At 42.4% G+C, this 22,941-nt stretch overlaps 1 protein-coding gene across 1 annotated transcript in view; it reads left to right on the top strand.

Moving 5' to 3' along the window:
• Window positions 1–22,941, top strand: part of SAMD8 (sterile alpha motif domain containing 8) — a 367,145-nt gene that overhangs the window by 120,332 nt on the left and 223,872 nt on the right. Inside the window, exon 2 of the mRNA XM_044055658.1 lies at window positions 22,421–22,933. Coding sequence (XP_043911593.1) covers window positions 22,421–22,933 — 513 coding nt within the window. The remainder of the gene's footprint in view (window positions 1–22,420; window positions 22,934–22,941) is intronic.

The following is a 22,941-nucleotide window of genomic DNA, read 5'->3' as shown; positions in this document are numbered from 1 at the left end:
ATCGACCATCGGTCTTATAGTTTCCAGCATTTTTCGTCGTCGTCTTCTCAGATAAGTGCCCCACTTGGGGAATATTTTTCTCTCTATTCCTGTTGTGTCATCCAGGAAGGGCAAGTGCCAGTGTGGAAGACAAATTCCACATAAGGACTGCCATATCCAATATGTTTTTTTGTCTATGCCTCAATCACGACCATAAGTTGTGCAGTATTTGCCAATTGTTCATCCAGACGACCCTTACTTTCGTTCTTAGCTCTGTATTTGGAAAATCAATGGTTTAAACTTCTGACCAAGTGCATGGAAGGTACCTTGAGGTCAGACGCCGAGCCACTGAAGCACAAGGTCAAGAAACCTCAGCCTTCACCTTCTGCTGCACCTCTGTCTTCCGATGTCTCTCCCGAGGTGCTCATCGACCCAGAGGCATGTCAGATTCAAAGCATAGTGTCCCAGGCTGAACCCACTTCTGAGGTCGTCTTGACTTCGACCACAAGCATGTTGCTTGAGGTCGAACAGACATCTGACTTGGATGTCGAGGGGGAACTAAGGCTTGAATGGGTCGAGGACCCTAGGGAGTTAGCTTGCAGTTCTGCATCTGATGTTCTAGAGTCTGAAATCACTGAACATAGGCAATTGTCTGGCCCTCCTACACTTCAAAAGATAGCGTTTCCAGCAAAGAAAAAAACACAAGACAAAGCACATCTCCTCAGCTAAAGAGGCCCCATACAGAATGGCAGGCCTTCCCTGTCTCTTCCAGGCCTTCATGGCTCTTTGGCAGTGTTCATTAGGGCCTGCTCCATCATCAGCCACTCAAACTTCTCAGAAAAGAACTAGGAACCCTGATTTTTCTGAGGATTCTTCTTCTGAGGAAGAAGACTCTCTGGATTGCTCCACTCAATCCCCTCTCCTCTAGAATACATTTCACCTGAAGAGGAGTTAGTGGATGCAGAATCCCCCTGTGGAAGAAATTTCCTTTGGGGAAATTATGCTAAAAATGGAGGAAGACTTCAAGTAGGATACCTCTCAAATGTCAGATGCACAGAAAAAGTATTGCAAACTCTTGCAAATGGATCTACACAGTTTCTCTACTGTGTCACCAGTACATCCAACATTTTTGGATGCATTTAACAATGCATTCTAAACCCCAGATTCATAGGCCCCTGCCCCCAAAAAGCCTGATCATTTCTACAAAGTCCCTGAGGACTGCAAATTCCTGTTCAGGTGCCTGGCTGTAGACCCTGCAGTCATCGCTGTTGCTACTGACAAGCCTTCCAGAATGCTCCCTACTACCTCTCTTCCTTCTGACAAGGAGAGTAGAACCCTGGCTTTCAGGGCCACAATCTACCAGACACACATGACAAAATACTCTGCAAACTCCGACCTCCCTGAATTGAAGGGAAAAACCTTGGCTTTGTCTCTTTAGGAGCCCAAGTGGCTAAACTTCTGCAAATTCTAACCTCCCTGAATTGGAGGGAAAAACCTTGGCTTTGTCCCTTTTAGGAGCCTCTTCCCAAGTTGCTAAACATTCCATAAAATACAACTGTGATGCTGCTGAGGCCTGTGCTAGGGCAGCAGCACAACAGGGTCTGTGCTCAGAAGATTTTCCTGGCTTAGACTTCAGTCATTATAGGAAGATTTCAATGCCAAATTAATGGATGCCCTTCTGGACAGTACATCACTGTTTGGTCCAGCTCTTCAAGTCCTTACAAGAGAAGTCAAAGGAACTTAGAGTTAAAATACCTTCTAGTATCCCTGGTGCCCAGGTTCCATAGGAACATCCCCTCCAAGCCTGCAGCCTTTAGCTCATTCAGAATTTGGGACTTGGGTCTGTCCCAGTCTGTCATGTTATTTATACTAATTATAATTTAATTTTTGAGCACTTTTTCTTTCAGAGGGCAAAATTCATGAAGTAGCATCATTTATGATGAACATGACAAATGGCCAAAATCATAGCAAGGATGTTCCTCAGTGTTGTAGGTTTCATATTACAATCTGGCAGCTCCCAACAGTCCTTAATGACTGATTTTACAGGTGAATGTCTGTATCTTTAAAATAGGTCAGCACAGTCAATCCACAAACCTACTGGAGTATCTGTTTTCAGTATTGATACCATCAGTATCAGAGGAATGTCTGTGGTATAAATTATCCTCATATCTATCTTTTAGCAGCAAAACAGTAATGTTGCAGTCTCACATTTATAAACCTACATGATTTCTCACATTTATAAACCTACATGAGTTCTCCGTTTATGGATCCCCCCTTGTACTATCACATTTATAAACCTACGTGACATCTCCCTGTGTATGGATCCCCTTGTACTATCACATTTATAAACCTACATGATATCTCCCTGTTTATGGATCCCCTTGTACTGTCGCATATATAAACCTACATGAATACTCTGTTTATTGATCCCCTTTACTATCACATTATAAACCTACATGATATCTTTGTGTTTATGGACCCCCTTGTACTAACACATTTATAAACCTACGTGATATCTCCCTGTTTATGGACCCCCTTGTACTATCACATTTTATAAACCTACGTGATATCTCCCTGTTTATGGATCCCCTTGTATTATCACATATATAAACCTACATGATATCTCCTTGTTTATGGATCCCCCTTGTACTATCCCATTTATAAACCTATGCAACATCTCCCTGTTTATGGATCCCCTTGTACTGTCACATTTATAAATCTACATATCTCCTTGTTTATGGATCCCCCTTATACTGTCACATTTATAAACCTATGCGACATCTCCCTGTTTATTGATCCCCTTGTGCTATCACATTTATAAACTTACATGATATCTCCGTGTTTATGGACCCCCTTGTACGATCACATTTATAAACCTACTTGATATCTCCCTGTTTATGGATCCCTACGCGATGGCTCCTTGTTTATGGATCCCCCTTGTACACTCACATTTGTAAACCTATGCGATATCTCCCTGTTTATGGATCCTCCTGTGTGCATGTACTGAAATTAACTACGAAACCTACATTCTAGGCGATGTAAATATTGACTGGAATAAAGTCAATAGTCCCTCTCCCTCCCTGTACATTAACCTCTATAGCTTTACTCAAATAATCCTTCCCATCACCCGACCTAACAAAAAAAAACCCTGGGTCCACTATTGATTGGATCCTAGTCTCCGATCCAAACAAAATAACCAACTGTGGCACAATTCCCGACACCATTAGCGACACCTCCCAGCTTTCATTCATCGCTCATCTAACTCTTCACCTCACCAGCACCAATACTTTCTCACTCGCAACCTCAGTAACTTCAACCCCGTAACCCTCTCAAACATGTTCAAACAAATGGACTGGCAAATTCTAAAAACCCTTCCACTTGACAGTGCTATAGACTACTTCAACTCTGTCTTCATAGACACACTAAACTCTCTAGCCTCACTAAAAAAACAAAGGATAAAAACTAATACAGCTCCTTGGTTATCCAAACATACTAAACAAATTATGCACCAAAGGGACAAGTTATGGAAGCTTTACCAAAAGAATAAACTGCCCAATACCTTGGTTCAATGCAAACAAGTCCGTAACCTTGTGAAACAGCTAATCACTAAGGACAAAAAATCCTACTATATCAAGCTCCAGTCTAATAACAATAAAAACTCCAAGTAATTCTGGAAATCAATAAACTCACTTCTTAATCCTGGCTCCAAGAATAACCCCCTGTCCTGACCCTAGTAAATCCGACCTTGAACTAAGCTCTGAATTTAACTCATTTTTCAGAGAAACTATTTATGACCTGACCAAGACTTTCCCCAATGATAACCCACCAGTCCCCTCAATCTTCTCCATCTACCTCCCCTAATAACCATCCCTTTATGTTCGAGCTCAGACCTGTCTCCACTAACTTTATAAAAAGACTTCTGTCCAAACTTAAACCTTGCTCTAATGCTCCTAGCAATATTCCCTCCTCCTTCCTACAATGTGCTGCTGGTGGTATAGCTCTCCCAATCAGCATCATTATTATCAAATCTATAAAGGTATCATACGTCCCCAAACTCTGGTGCTGAGCTTATATTCTTCCTCTTCACAAAGGAGGCAAAAACACCAACATCTCAGACTTCCACTCTATTGCTCTGCTCTCACCAATCTCCAAAATACTAGAAAAGAAAAGTGCATCCACCCCCAACTAATGCCTTTTCTACCCCAAAACCATCTTCTTACACCTAACCAACATGGCTTCCGTTCAGGCCATAGCTCTGTAACCGCTCTACTGTCTTTCCTAGAAACTGTCAATCAAGCCCGAGATTCAGGACACTTGGTTTCTACTGTTTTGCATGATCTGTCTAAAGAATTCAATACTGATGTTCTTCGTGTTTCACTGTTGCAGTCATTACACTTGGGTTATCCTGCTGGCAGGCTACCCTCAGTCGGCCTGAATTCCAAAGTCTTCGGCGTCAGTTGCTGTCGCCGACGTCAGTGCGCCAGGGGTACAAGATGCAGCCAACGCCATTTTCTTCAGTCTTTCTTGCCGCGCGGTGCCCGAAGCATAAGCAGTTCGCAAGTGCTGGTCGGCCGACTCCTGAGATTTTCGTGTTCGAATTGCAGATCCGAAGTCTTCATTAAAAGCTAAGTACCCCGTTGGAGAAACTTTTTTCTTGCTCCAGACCGATGTCAGAAAAAGTTAATAATTGTATCTCTTGTGGGAAGCAAATATCTCATAAGGACTCTCATTCTTAATGTATTCCTTGCCAAGGCCCTGACCACGACGTTGCTAGTTGTCGGTTTTGTGCTAGATTTAACCAACGCACTATTTTGGCAGAAGATTTAATTATATGATGTCGTCGGACAGCCATCAGACTACCAGAATTCACAAGAAACGCAAAGAAAAAGAAAAGGACAGGCATCTGAGGTCCAAAACCGATGAGGCTTCTTCTAAGCCAGTCGCCGGTTCTCAGTGAGGCGCCTTCGCAGCCCCTGACGCCTGCTACTTTAGACCCACAGGCCGCTACCAACTCCCACGTGGAGTCGCCTATGCTGCTGGAGGCTCAAGGTATTGAACCTTCGGAGACTATTCCCTCAGATGGGTCTGGAGCCGCTGAGCAGGCATCGGCTTCTGAGGGTGTTTTCAGACAAACTCAATTATACATTAAAACGACTTCAGCTTCAAAGGTGAAGACTAAAGTACCCTTAAAGACAAAGAAACCAGTACAACAGCCTCATGGACAGACCTCCATGCCCAAAAAACAGATGCTCAAAATGGCGAAGACTTAATTACTTTGATCAGGGGTTCCCATCCCCCACCTGATAAAAGGTCTAGGCAAGAGACAGAATATCAATCTTCAGATCAGGTTTCAATTTCATCTGATTCCTCTTCTGATCAGGAATACTCTCTTCCTCCCTGAGGATTCTGATGCTGAAGAATCTATCCCTTCAGCCTCTCCTCCTGAGGATTACTCTTTTGGGGAAACCTTGCATACCATGAGGGAGCATTTCCACTGGGAGAGCCAAGATTTTTCAGAATCTAAAAAAAGGCTCAGAGACTTCCTTTTACTACCACAACACAGTCCCCTAGCTATTCCACCTGTGTTAGACATTGTTGATGTATTTTCAGAGTCCAGTCTGACCCCTGACTCCTTACCTCCAGCTCCAGTTAAGCCAGACAGGTATTACAGGGTTCCTGACTCATAAATTCCTTTTCAAAAACCCTGCTGCTGACCCAGAAACCCTCTCTTAGGGTCCCAAAGGGGTCAAGGCTTCCGCTACAAATAAACCTTCCCCCTCTGACAGGGATTCTAGGGCATTGAACAGATGGGGAAAAAAGATTTACACTTCCGCTACCTTGGCTATAAGGGCTTTAAATTGTCAGTTTCATATGCTTAAATATCAGCAATATATTATGTCACTGCTTAAACAGAAAATGTTGACAAATTCTGAATGTGCAGAAAACTAAGTAATGCAGGATTTATTGCATGCAGCTGAACAAGTTGGAAAGCATACTTTGCAATGTGGTTTTGATTCTTTGGAGGCCTCCTGCAAAGCCGCTGTTACGGGTTCTGTCATCAGGAGGCATACTTGGTTAAAGGAACAAAGTCTGCCTGATCATGTCAAAGCAAAATTATTAGATGCCCCATTACAGCATGATACTTTTGTTTGGTGTTAAAGCAGAAGAGGTGTTAAAGAAAATGGAGGACAAAGCTAAATCTATGCAAACAGTTAAGGATTTCTTACAGGTTCAGTCTCCAAGATTTAGCAGACACTGGCCTACAAAGAATTGGTCCTTTCCAGTGTCAGACAGACCACAAAGGGGCAGATACAGATGCCCAAGAGGCAGATCCAACCCCAAGATTCATACAGGTCTAAACAATGGGGTGCTTCTACCTCCAAAAGTGGACAAGACAAATCACAGCCATACAGGAAACAGTCCCAATGACTTCCCCCTGCCTGCACCAAGCACTTATCTTCTAGCAGCACCTTTAGGGGGAAAACTAGCACTTTTTTCTCAAAACTGGCACGTAATAACCCAGGACAAATGGGTCCTAGACAGTGTCACAGGGCTACAAGTTTCACTTCCGTACCCTGCCAAGGACAAACGATTGGCCAGACCTGCCAAAACATCAATGGGCAGAGGCACAAAAGCAAGTCTCATCCCTCATGGACATGAGGGCCATTCAACAAGTACCAGAGCAAGAGCAGAGACAAGGATTTTATTCAAGACTGATCTTTGTACCAAGAAAGGACAAGACCTGGAGACCAATACTCGACCAAGAAAGGACAAGACCTGGAGACCAATACTGGACCTATCTATTCTAAATACATTTCTGGATATACCCAAGTTCAAAATGTTGACTGTACAGCAACTTCTGCCCATGATGGGCAAGAAGGCTTGGCTTGTGACTTTAGACTTAAAAAAGGCATACCTGCATGTCCCAATCAGACAAACATGCAGAAGATATCTCAGATTCAAAGCTGGCTCAATGCATTACCAATTCTCTGCACTGCCCTTTGGCTTATCTACTGCGCCCAGGGTCTTCACAAAGTGCCTGGCACCATTAATTGCATTCTGCAGACAGAGGAATACAAATATATCCTTACTTGGATGACTGTCTCATTCAAGCAGAGAACAAGGACATTCTACTACAGCATCTGGCGTTTGTAAAGAGATTTCTAACAGGCCTAGGGTACACAGTCAATGAAAAGAAATCAAAACTAGTACCCTCTCAAGAGATAATATTCCTGGGTGCAAGCTTAAATACAACTGCCCAGATGGCTTATCTCACGCCAGACAAGCAAAGGCAACTGACTACCTATTTCAACCTGTTGGCAACAAAGGCCCAGTTATCTGCAAGAAAATTTCTGCAGGCTTTGGGCTTCATGGCATCCTGCATTCTACTAATTCCATATGCGAGACTGCATATGAGGAAACTTCAGTGGTACCTAAAAAGTGTTTGGACTCAACATTGCCACAGCCTGGAAACAATTACCCTCATTCCCTGCTTGCAACAGGAGTTTCATTGGTGGGCGAAGGCTTGTCACCAGAACAAGGGACAGCCATTCACTTTACCCCCAGCCAGGCAGACATTAACAACGGATGCATCAGATTATACCTGGGGGGCCCACATGGCAGGAAGATGTATTCAAGGCACATGGTCCGCAAACCAAATGCATCTACATATCAATCAAAAAGAGATGCTAGCTGTTCAGAATGCCCTGACAGCCTTCAAGGACCTACTTCATCCGGGACAACTACTGATAAAGACAGACAACACCATATTTATGTGGTATATAAACAAGCAGGGAGGCACTCATTCTTACCCCCTTTGCAGACTAGCCATGACTTTGTGGGACACAGCATTGACTTACCAAGTACATCTGCAGGCACAATTCCTGCCAGGAAAGGTAAATACTCTGGCAGACGAACTAAGCAGAAACCTCATGGATCCCCACAAGTGGATATTGGATCCACAAGTCTTCAGCATGATAACAAGGAAATGGGGATGCCCGGATATAGATCTATTTGCCTCTCCTCACAACTACCAACTAAAGAGATTCTGCACAAGGACTTATCACAGACAAGCATGGAAAGTGGACGCCCTATCTTTCAGCTGGAAAAGCTTAGCAGTATATGCCTTTCCTCCACTGCCTCTCCTCCCCAAGGTACTCCTAAAGGTCAGACAAGAGAAGCCAAAGATGATACTGATTGCCCCAGACTGGCCCCGCCAACACTGGTATCCAATCCTAAGGAACTTGTCTCACTGCCCGGCTTGGACCTTGCCTCAAATACCTCATCTACTATCCCAACAAAACAATCAGATCCTGCACAGCCAACTAAAGACCTTAAATCTGGCAGCATGGTGGATAATGTAGTGATACAAAATGCACCTCTCACTAAAGCTGTAATGGCTGCCATTTTGGAAGCCAGAAGGCCACTAAAATCTTACACTGGAAAATAGAAGAGATTATGTGCTTGGAACCAGGCACAAGGAATTGACACAGCTGTACCAAATATTCCTCAGATTTTGCAATACTTAACTGAGATGCTGGACAAAGACCTATCCTTTTCATCAATTAAAATTTATGCCTCTGCCATTTCGGCTCATTACAATACAGAGCCACCAATTTTTTTCTAATCCCTTGTTAAGGCAGTACCTCAGAGGAGCCAAAAACTTAAGGCCTACAAGGAGATCACCAATACCAGCATGAGACCTCAATTATGCTTTGGAAAACTCACCCTGCCTCCTTTTGAGCCAGCCGCTACAGCTGATATAAAGTTTTTATCTTGGAAAACAGCTTTGCTCCTAACAATAATCTCTGCAAGATGAGTCTGAGCTACAGGCACTCATGGATGTGGAACCTTTTATCATTTTTTATCTAGGCAGTGTTTCTCGAGGACAAACCCGACATTTATACCTAAGGTAGTGTCCAATGTGGCCCTTAACCAAACTATTCATCTGCCTACTTTTTATCCAAACCCACAGATTGGGGGGGAGAGAATTCTGCATTCTTTGGACATACACAGCTACGCTTCTACTTGGACAGAACCAAAGCTTTCAGAAAGACAAAGCAACTACTAGTGGCATATGCTGCAGGATCGCAAGGAAAGGCTATCTCAAAGCAAACTATTTCAAAGTGGATAGGCTACTGCATTCGTTTCTGCTATTCACAACATGGCAAGCCAGTGCCTAAGGGCATTAGGCCACATTCAACCAGAGCAGCTGCCACTTAAGCAGCCTTCCTCAGGGGAGTACCAACCAAATACATTTTAGAGGCTGCTACCTGGAGTTCAGTGCACACCTTTACAAAGCACTATCATTTACCACTCTACTCTAAATCCAGGGCAGGCTTTGGCACTGCAGTTCTGCAGGGCCTCAAAGCCACTCCTAAGGCTATTTAGCTCCAGCCTTCCAGCCATAGCTTTGGGATTCAACCCAAGTGTAATGACTGCAACATTGAAACACGAAGAACATAGTACGGTTGTGTACACTTACCATAAATGTAGATGTTCGAGTGTATTCACTGTTGCAGTCCAGGTTACCCACCCACCATCCCCCATATCTTTGCTGCAACTTATCTGCACTTCTCTAATCTATACAACCTATGTGGTGTATTTGCTTATAGTTGAAGGTATTTTATATTCTGATGCATGCATGTTTTATTGGCATATTTTTAGCCTACCCTTTTGGGGGCACCTGACATCTGGGGCAAGAAAAACTGAAGAAAATGGCGTCAGCTGCATCTTTTATACCCCTGGCGCACTGACGTCAGGGAAGAGGCGGCAGCAACCGATGCCAGACCTAGACTTTGGAATTCAGGCCGACTGAGGGTAGTCTGCCAGCAGGATAACCCAAGTGTAATGACTGTAACAGTGAATACACCCGAACATCTACATTTATGGTAAGTGTACACAACTGTACTTTTCCCACAAACACCTTCTCTTTCATCGCTCAAATCTTCATCTCTCACCAAAGACTTTATGCTGGTTCTCCAGCTACCTATCAGACAGATCTCAGGCAGTCAAATGGAAGAACTCCAGCTCTTACTTCTTACCTACGCCAACTGGTGTACCACAGGGATCCATTCTTGGGCCTGTGCTTTTTAACATCTTCATCAGTGACTTTCACACTGCTGTTCCTGATGCCAAAATCATTCAATACCCAGACAATTCAACCTTAGTCTGCTCTGCCTCAAACCTCACCTGAATTGCTCACTAAAACCCAAACTGCTTTTTCAACCACCGAAAAGTGGATGCACCAAAACCACCTCTCTCAATGCTAATAAATCTAAAATTCTACCATTCCCCCCACAAAGACTTACTCCTACAACAAAATGCTTTCAAAGTCCTTAGTCAAACCAACTCTCCTATAGAAGTGGTTCCCTCTGCTAAACTACTCTGCATTACTATTGACAAATACCTCAAGTCTGACATCCATATTCAACAAAATATTAAGAAAACCCACCAAAAACTAGGTATGCTATACAGGAATAATCGCTTTCTCTCAAATTCTACTAGGCATACTCATAGGTTGGTACTAGGCTATCGGCCCTAGGGCCTATACAAGCCTAGCCATGACATTTCCCTGGTTGTTTATACCCACAGTGTTTACTTCCCTGGACCCCTATTAGGGTGATGACATGATTGCCGGGGTGAATTTCCAATCTCCCATCCAATTGTCAAGGTTCCTTTTGAAGAGGGCCAAAGAGGCGCTTTGCTTGACATGTATGGGCAGTCTATTCCAGAGTATGGGGAGTCTCTGGGTCGTGAAGCTATCCCTCCAGCATGTCTTGTTCATTGTGATGACGAGGTTTAGTTCCCTGGAGCATGTGGTTCTGAGGGATTGGGATTTCTTTAGGTGAAGCATTTCCAACAGCTCAGGGTTAGACATGGCCTTGTAAGTTAAACAGAGGTTGCCTCTGAGTCGGCGATATGCGACATAGTATAGCTGGAGTAGATGGTCGGCTTAGGGCATCTGCTTTAGGCCTGTGATTCTTTTAGTGAGATATTTCTGAGGCTTTTCCAACTGTTGCAGATGTGTTGAGGTACATACCAAATGGGGCGTTGTACTCATATGGGTCTAATGAGGGATGATTACAATGGGACAATGACCACCTCCTTTCTGGATGAAAATCCCTTTGTGATGAGATGTGCCACATAGAAGGATTTCCTCTGTTGTGGCGATGTGGTTATCACAGGTGAGACCACTGTCCACCTGGGTTCCTAAGTCTCTCATCACACTTTCAGTGTTGTCGCCTATGTGGTAGTTCATGGGTACGTGGTTTTTCCCAAAGGGGATAACTATACATTTCTTGGCATTGAGCTTGAGTCCATGACTCTGGCACCAAGTATCTGTTTCTGTAAGGCCCTTTTGTAGGATATCTGCATCATTTGGGGACTTGATAATGGCTCCCAGTTTGCAGTCATATGCGAACTTTGTTAGCCAGAGTCCCTTATTGTTGGTATGTACTTCAGAGAAGTAGATGCCAAACAAGAGCGGTCCCAGGACTGAACCCTGAGGTACTCCACTTGTCACTTGTCTGGAGCTGGATCTGGAATAGGATATTTTTAGTGTGTGTTCTGTCAATAAGCCAATTGGCAGCCCATCGAGTGATGTAGGGATTAATGTCCAGCTTGGTAAGTTTATCTGTGATTCCAGAGTGAGGGATAGTATCAAAGGCCTTGGCGAGGTCCAGATAGGCTGTGTGGACCGCCTTACCCTCATCCACGGCTTTAGAGAGTGATTCATAGAAATCAGTCTGGTTGAGGAGACAGGATCAGGCCTTCACAAACCTGAATTGGGTGGGGTCCAATGTTTGAAGGTTGCCAATGTCCTTGTTTATAAGTTCCATGATAATGCGTTCCATGGCCTTGCAGACCAGGCTTGTCAGACTGATGGGGCAGTAGTTCCCAGGATCCAGGGTGTATCCTCTCTTGTGAAGTGGGATGACTGTAGCTGTGCTCCATTCAATGGGCACGAAGCCTGAGGTAAGGCTGTGGTTGAACATGCTGCTTAGGTGAGGTATCAGTTCATTTTGTAGTTCATGTAGTACACAGCCCGGGATATCATCTGGTCCCATGGATGCTGTATTACTACTTATCTTCCCTCCTTATACGGAACCCCTCTCCTAACCAACTTGTCCTCCTCTGTCACCTCCAAACTAGAAAACTGCTATAATAAAATCTCTAAATTTGCCACCACATCCAGAAATTCCACCCATCATTGCCTTACCCTACAATCTTTGAATTGGGTAGAACTCCCAACTACCTCCAACTCGCCGCTGCGCACAGACTTGTATTTCACCTTACAAAATGTCCAGCTCTAGCAAATATCCTTCCTCCTTACACCCCCAACAGAACTCTCAGATTTGTACATCAAAACTTAATTGCTATCCACAAGCCTAAACGTCCTGCTGGCCAGCTTTTGCTCTCTTTCTCAATAGCTAAGAAATGGAATTCTCTCCCTTCCACTCTAAGAACTATACCAAATTCAGAAAACTTTAAAACCCAGGTTTTCAAACACCTGTCCACTAAATAGAAATGTACCTGCGTAAATCTATCTAAGTATATGCCCCCAGGAGCTTTTCTCCCAGGTTCGTAAGCTCTCTAAAACTCCCATAGCTACGTTACAATGAGTGTATCTAAGCTCTCTACAACTCCTAGAGCTACTCCTCACACGACACAACTGTGTACATATTGTAAATAGCATCATACTTTAAATGATTGCATGTAAAGTGTTTTCTACACTTGCTTTAAAGATGTGTATGTAAAGTGTTTCCACACACACTATACAAGTGTTTGCATAAATGAATCTGTATAACCCTTAAGATAAACTATAATGAATTTTGTCTGACTGTGTGACACTGAATGTGCATATGTTGTAAACTGTTCTATATAATGTATCTTTTCTACTTCTGTATCTCTTGTATCTGTACTGTATTGTGTATCTTGGAGCTTTTCTCCCCGGGCCTCCACTGAAAACGGGTCCTTTGGGCCAAGTGGACTTCCCGGTAATCAAACTGGAAATAAGTAAATAAGTTGTACTGTCACATTTATAAACCTATGTGATATCTCCCTGTTTAGGGATCCCCCCCGTACTATCACATTTATAAACCTACATATCTCCCTATTTATGGATCCCCCTTGCACTGTCACATTTATAAACCTATGCGACATCTCCCTGTTTATGGATTCCCCTTGAGCTGTCGCATTTTATAAACTTACATGATATCTCCCTGTTTAGGGATCCCCCCTGTACTATCACATTTATAAACCTACGTGATCTCCCTATTTATGGATCCCCCTTGCACTGTCACATTTATAAACCTATGCGACATCTCCCTGTTTATGGATCCCCTTTGTACCATCACTGAAGCCACGAGGAAGGCCTAGAAGAGTGTGTATGAAGAACTGGAAAAAGTTGTATATATGGGCTGCAGTCTGTTATGCATAGCCACACCAGTGCCCTGTTGTGAACCTCTGAGGTAATTCTTGTTCACATCAAGACTGGCATAATTTTCTATCAACGTTGCCTCTGCATTCTTTCAAGTCAGGATTGGTATATTCTTGTGTTAGACTTTGTGTGATTTTTAACTTGTACTGGTTTGCCTTTTGCTACCCCATCTTGTTAACATGTTCCTCAAAGGGGTATTGTACAACAGTCCAAACAACCATCCTTCTTTGGATTGGCATTATATGAATGAAATGTAGACCACAGAAATTGGAAAAAGTGGAAAATCAATTATACAAAAGCTTTTATATGATTGTGTTTGTAAGAAGTGTCATAAACAAAAGTAGATCCATAGTTGTGAAAGATTAACTGACATAGGACTTGGAAGAAAATTCCTTTTGGTTTTGTTTTGTATCTGGCCTCTCTGGTAAAATCTTTTAGTATGTAGTGTGATTGCTGTCTGAATTTAAGAAAATGATAAAAGTATGCAACAAAGTTAAGCATCATTCATCATTTTTGACCTCTAGTCTTGTGCTAGAGCATGAGTCCACCACAGCACTACATCCAAAATATTTTCACATCTTTAAAAGCTGTTACACACTTCACTGTTCCACAGACAAAAGTGTGACAGGGTAAGGTGTCTAATAACTTATAAAGCCATTGTTTCATCAGTCAGAAACTTCAGAATTGCTTGCTGTGCTTGTCCTGAGTTTGTGTTTTACTCCCTGCAGTGCAGTGTTTCATGCTTCTGGTCCAGCATTTTCTGTGGATCCGAAATTCTTTCTCTTAGAAAATGTTGCTTTGAGTGGCCAATACCTCAGGAAAGGAATATTTCTGAATTTAAAGCCTTGATGTCCAAACCCCGTTACAGTCACTTCGATTTGGAGAATGTCACTGAAAAATAACTTTTGTGGTGAACTGAGTAAAGTTAATGGCATACGCGCAAATTATATGCTCACAGACAGCTCTCTGTGTACATTAGTAGCACCAGAGACATTAGAATATCTGCCCAGTTGGTGGTTTCATTAGCTTAAGGCAAACTGGCATTTTTAATCCAGAATAGACTGTCCAGCATTGCTGATAAAGTTCAGTTCATCTGACACTGAATCTAATGACAAGCACTTCTTAAGGTGAATGAGTTTTGATAGTAAGGCATTGATGACCAGTAAACGTGTAGTCGCCCTGAGTCAATGATAGTGAAGCAATGCATTTAGGTGTTTTGATGATAAACCTGCAGAGTTTATTCCTTTTTAATTTCTCCAAATTGTTTGGATTTCTAATACCGTGACAGGAATGGACCCCATTCCTAAGTCAAAGTACAATTAAATCTCATGAAATTAGTATTTCACTCTTTAATGTCAGCCAGTAGTGCTCTTTGGAGCACCTGCAATGTGCCCAGTAATGACTACTCCTGCAATTATGTATGGAGTTGCGTGGATTGGTAGTATATCTGCATATGATTGTAGACAGAGATCTTTTGTTCCTACTACTATTGGAACTGTCTGGGTATCTTCCACATTGCTCTTGTTTCTACCTGCAAATCTTGATACTTTGAGTTGTGTCTCTCTCTGTACGCAAGACACTGTAGTCACTAGGTTTGAATATTTCAGTGAGCAATGCTACTTTTGTCTTCTTTTCTTGGACCACTATATCCAGTTTCCTAGCATCTATCTTTTGAAGTGTTGGTAATGGGTGATCCCATGGGATGTAGACTTCATTTTCTATGATGCTTTGTGGCTCGTTTTCAGTGTTTTTAGGCCATTTCAATACTGTGTTTTGCACAATCCCCAGTGCAACAGTGTTGCCTCATTTTTATGCCTTTCAGTATCAGTATACAGTCCTTTTACCATTAGTATGTTGTAAACCGCAACAAGGTGTGCACCTGCCTACATTTGTCTGTTTTGCAGAAGCCGCGGTGGTGCAGCTGTAGCGTTGTTGCCTCACAGCAAGAGGTTCTACCGTTCGGTTCTCTGCTGGAGCACCTTCTGTGTGGAGTCTGCATGTCCTCCCTGCGGTCGAGTGGTGTTCGAAAGGCATGCGTAGAATGGGCGTGCCTTCATTGAAGGTTGGGCATCGAGCTGGCACCTCTGCACCCGTAAAAAAATCTACTGCCAATCATTAGCGGACCGGAGTTCTGCTGTGGCAACCCCTAACTGGGAAAAGCCAAAAGAACAACAACATTTGTCTGTTTCTCCCACATGTTCAATGGACTTTGTAAACCAACGTGTATGCAGCCCTCTGTCTTGCATCTCTTGGTTTTGAATTCGCTTCTCAGCCATTCCTGCATTTGTTCCTGATCAACATGAGGTTCTTCAAGAAGTTTTCTATACTTGCAGCTATATTTATGCTTTTTCCACATTTCATGCCTTCTCATCTGGTCCTTTTACCTTTATATTCTTTCTTTTGTGTTTTGGCATATTCAGTTGGTGCCTGATTTTTATCTACTTCTGGTTTGATTTCCATTCCTGTTTGATGCCGATATGCTTCTGCTAGCATAAGCAGAGAAGTCATCTTAGATTTATTCTCCTCATGTTTCAAAACTTTCACTACATTTGGGTCTTGTGAGGTCAGCAGATGTGTGGAGTCCCACAATTGCAGATCTATACATAGAATCAATTTCAAGGAGGCCCACCCCTCTTTCGGAACAGGGAATATATAATCTTGGTATGCACTAATTTTTATAAATTATTTGATGAGCATGAAGCATCCTTCTTGTTTTCCTATCTAGTCTATCCAACACGTTTTGGGGCCAGTCAGTCACTCCAAAACTGTAAGTTAGGACAGGAAGAGCAAATTGGTTTATAGCCTGGATTTTGTTCCTAGATATCAGTGCTGTTTTCAGGATTAATTCAAGTCTTCTGAAGTATTCCTTATGGGTCTATATTATATATTCGAAGTTTCAAAACTTCGAACCTCCTATGTTCGACAACATATGAGCAAAGTTTGAAACATCACAAATATAATAAAAAATTAAAAAAAAAAAAAAAAAAAAAACTTACCTCAGTGCTCTGAGCAGGGGGACAAGCCCCCTGCACCCCCGACACCTCCACTACTTAAATATACCAATTCCTAGATCGCACTTGCTTTTCACCTTCAACCCTTTTTAAAGTTCTGTCATATGGTGTCGACCATATGATATTCGAACTGTAAAAAGTTCGAGTAATTAATAGGGACCCTTTATTACTAAGTTTTATTTGCATTTGGTCGTGTTTTATTGTTGATCCTTCAATTCCCAAATATTTATACACTCCTTGCTCAAATTGTTTTGTCACATTCTTGTCCCAAAATGATGTTTTCCTAGTGTTGCAATTTTCCTGCTTTAAGGTTGCTTTTGCACATTTATGAAGACCAAATGACATTCTTATATCAGAAAAAAGTTTTGACAACTTGCAGTTGTGCTTTCAGTTCCAACTATGCAGTTTTAAATCATCGACTAAGAGAAGATGAGAAATCTTTACACTTGTTTTCTAGAAGCCAAATTATAGCCATGGCCTAAGCTGTTAAGTAGACTGCTTAAAGGGTTAAGGGCAAGGCAGAATAGCAGCGGTGACAGTGTCATCCTGGAATATTCCCCTTTGAAATTTTGTCCCTGGGATAATAATTTGCCCTTTTTCATGGGTTAATTGCAAAGTGGTCTGCCACTGTTACATCCTACACTGATTGACTACATTACAGTGACCATGAATCTTGTATATTTTAAGCAGTCTTTTATCCATGAATGTGGGATACTATCAAATGCTTTTTTTTTTCTTTTTCTTAATTTTGCTTGGTTGAAGTGATGACACCAGAGATTTTTTAGGCCATATTTCCTAGCTAAAGAATAGCACAATGTCTACAGTGTGCTTTTTCTAAAGTAAGGTAAATATAGATTTGATTTGCGGCAGCACAGAGATTTTATCTCTTGGCTTGCTTACTTGAGTGGAGTAAGGTAGTGATATATTTAGGCAGTCTGTAAAGTCATCATCTTCTTTCGGCTGTTCCCGTTAGGGGTCACCATAGCGGATCTTCTGTTTCCGTTTCTTCCTGTCCTTTGCATCATGCTCTTTCACACCAACCGCCTGCATGTCCTCTCTCACCACATCCATAAACCTTATCTTAGGCCTTCCTCTTTTCCTCTTACCTGGCAGCTCCATCCTTAGCATCCTTTTCCCAATATACCCAGTATCCCTCCTCAGCACATGTCCAAACCAACGCAATCTCACCTCTCTTGCTTTATCTCCAAACTGTCCAACTTGAGCTGACCCTCTAATATACTGATTCCTAATCCTGTCCATCCTAGTCACACCCAGTGCAAATCTTAACATCTTTAACTCTGCCACATCCAGCTCTGACTCCTGCCTTTTCGTCAATGCCACTGTCTCCAACCCATATAACATAGCTGGTCTCACTACCCTCTTGTAGACCTTCCCTTCCACTCTTACTGGTACCCGTCTGTCACAAATCACTCCTGACACTCTTCTCCACCCATTCCACCCTGCCTGTACTCTCTTCTTCAACTCTCTTCCACACTCACCATTACTCTGAACTGTTGATCCCAAGTACTTAAACTCATCCACCTTTACCAACTCTGCTCCCTGCATCCTCACCATTTCTCTACCCTCCCTCACATTTACACACATATATTCTGTTTTAGCCCTGCTGACCTTAATTCCTCTCCTCTCTAAAGCATGTCTCCACCTCTCCAGGCTCTCCTCAACCTGGTCCCTACTCTCACTACATATCACAATGTCATCTGCAAACTTCATAGTCCTCGGGGCCTCCTGTCTGATATCATCTGTCAAGCTGTCCATCACTACTGCAAATAAGAAAGGGCTCAGAGCTGATCCTTGATGTAATCCCACCTCCACCTTGAACGTATCTGTCACTCCCACCGCAGTCCTCACCAATGTCGCACTACCCTCGTACATATCCTATAACACTCTTACATACTTCTCTGCCACTCCCGACTTCCTCATACAATACCACAACTCCTCTCTAGGCACCCTGTCATATGCTTTCTCTAAGTCCACAAAGACACAATGCAACTCCTTCTGACCTCCTCTGTATTTCTCCAACAACACTCTCAGAGCAAATATTGCATATGTAGTGCTGTTTCCTGGCATGAAACCATACTGCTGATCACTAATCATCACCTCCCTTCTTAACCTAGCTTCCACTACTCTTTTCCATATCTTCAAGCTGTGACTGATCAATTTTTATCCCTCTATAGTTACTGCAGCTCTGCACATCACCCTTATTCTTAAAGATAGGTACCAAACACTTTTTCTCCACTCCTCAGGCATCCTCTGACTTTCCAAAATTTAATTAAACAATCTGGTTAAAAATTCCACTGCCATTTCACCTAAGCACCTCCATGCTTCCACTGGTATGTCATCTGGGCCAACAGCCTTTCCATTCTTTTCCTCTTCATAGCTGACCTTACTTCCTCCTTGCTAATCTGTTTCACTTCCTGATTCACTATCCCCACATCATCCAACCTTCTTTCTCTTTCATTCTCTTCATTCATCAGCCCTTCAAAGTACTCTTTCCATCTACTCAACACACTCACCTCACTTGAGTACGTTTCCCTCACTGTCCTTTATCACCCTTACCTGCTGCACATCTTTCCCAGCTCTGTCCCTCTGTCTAGCCAATCGGTACAGGTCATTTTCTCCCTCTTTAGTGTCCAATCTCTCATACAACTCTCCATATGCCTCCCTCTTTTGTGTCCAATCTCTCATACAACTCTCCATATGCCTTATCCTTCGCCACCTTTCTCTTTGCCATGCGTCTCATCTCCTTATATTTATGTCTACTTTCTTCATCTCTTTGGCAATCACACTTCTTCTTCGCCAGCCTCTTCCTCTGCATACTCTCCTGTACTTCCTCATTCCACCACCAGGTCTCCTTGTACTCCTTCCTCTGTCCAGATGTCACACCAAGCACCTTTCTAGCAGTCTCCCTTACTAGCTCTGCTGTAGTTTCCCAGCTGTTCGGTAACTCTTCATTGCCTCCCAGTGCCTGTCTTAACTCTTCCCTGAACTCCACCTCACAATCACCCATTTTTAACTTCCACCATTTAATCCTTTAGGCAGTCTGTAAAGTAAAATCATTAAACCCCTGGACTTAGGCATACTGACATGGTTGAAGTCCAAAAAGCTGTCTAAGATGTTTCTTGAGTTTCAAAAGGTATGGTTTTGTTTTGTTTTTTTCAGCATGTCCTTGTAAGTTCATGTACGTTCAGCATAAGAACACCTGTCTTTGTTGGCTGTAGCTGAGACTGGACCTCCTTAGGTCAATTTGAAGTAACATCTTTGTACTTGTATGTACAAAACAAACTGGAAAGGTTTACCTAGCAGTAAACTGTAAAATGATTAAAGAAATACCAAAGAAAACAAAGTAAAGACCAACTGTTATGTCTGTACTTATGAAAATTTCATGAAAGTTTTTATGAGTATAGAAGATCTCAATTGTAGACTTATTTTGCTTTCTTTTGGTGTTTGATTTTTCCCATTATGGTTTTGGAGTTGGCCAGAGAACCCACCTAAAGATACTGGGCTGTGTCACAGAAGGAAAGCTGTTTACAGTCACTATGCAAGAAGTTTAAAAAAAGATTGAAGACTGCTGCTGTGAGTTGGCCTGCCTCCACAGACTGAAATGTTATCTGTGAGGGTGTAGATTGTTTGTAGTATTGTCTTTCTAAAATCCAGTCTTGATGGCTTAGTAGCAGGCCTGCGCATCAGAGTGAGACGATAACTGTATAGTGGCTGTTTTGTGTTAAGAGCTGGGTGACTCAGCTAGCATCTAGACAGTTGTGCTGGTTGTCTGAACCTTTTGCTATGGGAAGGGGGTGTAAATAAATCACACTTAAATGTTTAGTTGTGTTGACCAGATTGGTACAGTCGTTGCCCTTGTTAACAAAGTTGAGCAGTAATTTCATTAAAGATAAGAGCACATTTTTCACACTAGTTTGTGCAGTTACATACATAATATATAGTTACAGTTACAACGTGCACTTGCCTCCGTTTTGGACTTTTTTAGCAGTATCTTATTTGAAGATTTTTATTGCAATTTCAACCTTGACAGTTTAGTGGTGTGTGTCTTTGACAATGACTAAGCATTTGCAGCAATTTAGTTTGTGGACTGTATTTGTTGTGTCTACCTCTGTGGACTTGCCTGTTATCGACTGGATGGTTAAACAAATTCACTTCCTAACTGACCACCTTCCCAGGCATTCTATGTATTACAGAAATTTAAAAATTCCACCCCCACCCTCCTCTCTTATTATATCCCCTTAAATTATCAGTTCTTAAGATATGCTAGGGATTATGGGTCTTGCCATAATCTAAGTACAAACTGTTCACTTTGTTGTGACAAAAGATGCGTGAACATTGGTGCTGGCCTTGAAGTGGGCACTATAACAATGGACTGGCTTGGATCCTTGTCCTTCTTGCTAGACATAAGTTATCACTTTGGTGAAGTGTGCCTCTTAATACTACATAGTGTAGTTACATATCAGTGAACAGCCTAAACAGTCCCAACTCAGAATAAACCATAAAGTACTCAGTGAAATTGCACTGTGGCTATCAAAAGGCTACCTGGTCAGCATATCCCTAGCAAATATTATGTAACTGTCAAACATACTTCGCAAATCAGATCACTTTTGTATTGTAAGTTAAGCCAGTGTAAACAAATGTTCTACATTAGTTAGAGCAATCGGACATAGCTCAAAAAGGTCGTGTTGGAAACAAGTGTGTCCTCACAGGCTGTAGTACAAAATCTAAACTGTACAAAATCTAAACTGGGTGCAGAACAGAACTCCACGTGAAATGAAATATAGGTGAAACAGCTGTTGTCAGAAAAGGCATCCAGTTTCTTGTTGTTAATGTGTTATGCAGGCCAGTGAGTGCTTCATGCAGTGCTGTATTCAGTTTGATCAGGTGGCAAAGTTGAAAAATTGATTGTACAAAAGCTGTTTTATAATTATTGTGCTTATAAGATAATTAATAAACAAAAATTCCTTTTGCTTTTGTGCTGTATCTGCCCCCCAGGGCTATATAAAATCTTGTGCAGTATGTAGTGTGATCGCCCTCTGAATTTAAGAAAGATAATTTTAAGCACCTTTCAGAAGTAAGAAAAGTACACAAGAAAGTTGAGCACTATTCATCACTCTTGAGCTTTAGTCTTGTGCTACAGCATAATGGTGTCCTCCACAACACTACATCCAAAATATTTTCACAAATTTAAAAGCTGTTACACAGATGTTTTGTGTTTCACTGTTGCAGTCATTACATTTGGGTTATCTGCTTGCAGTAGCCCTCAGTCGGCCTGAGTATCAAAGTCTTGGGTCCTGTGTCGGTTGCTGTCCCTTCTTACATGCTGGAGCGGCCTTAGGTCAACTGGCACCCTAGGCAAAAGGGCTCCACGGTGCCCCCCACCACACTAGCTGGTGCCCCCATCCTGGTCTACCTACACCAAATAAATACTGAAAAAGTGCCCCTACCAGAGCGGCGCCCTAGGCGGCCGCCTAGTTGGCCTATGCCTAAGGCCGGCTGCGTCAGGTCGTCAGGGGTATAAATCATGCAGCCGACGCCATTACGTTCATATCCTCTTGTGTGTTCCCAACATGGATATCAGGTTCACCTCTCACACTTTGCTTCACTCTGCTGTTGAGGTGAACTTCTTGGCTTCCCCATCTCAAACTTACAAGCTGGTTATGATTGAGGCCTAGTCATTTTAATCTTTTCCATCCGTTTTCATTCTGCATGCATGCCATTATCTGTTGCTTACAGAATCTTGACTTCTTTGTGGGGATTTTAATCGCAGGTTCTTCAGTTTGTCATCGACAGCTTATTTAAAAATGCTAGGCAGCTGTCAGTCATTAAAAGGTAAAGTATAACAGAGACATTAGCCACATTCCTGGTACAGCTTTGTGAACTGTTACGAGGTAACATTGCTGCACAGTGTGTTAGTATGATGATAAGTAATTGGTACTGATTAGTTTATACTTTTTTTTTTTTGCAGTCTGGATATAAAACGATGAGCGGGAATCAGCTGAGCATCAGACGCTGGACGACTAAGCAGGTGGCAAAATGGCTAAAGGAAGAAGGCTTCTGTGAATATGTGGAACCTCTTTGTAATCGACATAGACTTGATGGTATTTCATTACTGACACTAACTGAATATGACCTGCGTTCACCTCCACTGGAACTCAAGGTTTTGGGGGACATCAAGCGGTTAATGTTATCCATACGCAAACTGCAGAAGCAGCACAGCGATATTCTTGAAGAACTTGGTTACACTAGTGATAACTGGAATGCTGGTATTGGGGTACATGGAAACCCTGCTGTGCAGAGCACAGACTGGTTATGCAATGGTGACCCATCGAGAGACTGCGACAGTCCCAGAACTGAACTTACTGTTGAACAGCATCAATACCAGTACACAAATGGAAAGCATAAGCACTACACACGGAGACTAGATCCTGAGTACTGGAAAACTGTACTGAGTTGCATATATGTCTTCATAGTATTTGGGGTTACATC

This window comes from Protopterus annectens, chromosome 14.part0, assembly GCF_019279795.1.
Source record: "Protopterus annectens isolate FY-2018-M chromosome 14.part0, PAN1.0, whole genome shotgun sequence".
NCBI lineage: Eukaryota > Metazoa > Chordata > Ceratodontiformes > Protopteridae > Protopterus > Protopterus annectens.
The sequence above is the reverse complement of the archived record's forward strand: the minus strand, read 5'-3'. Positions and strand labels throughout refer to the sequence as shown.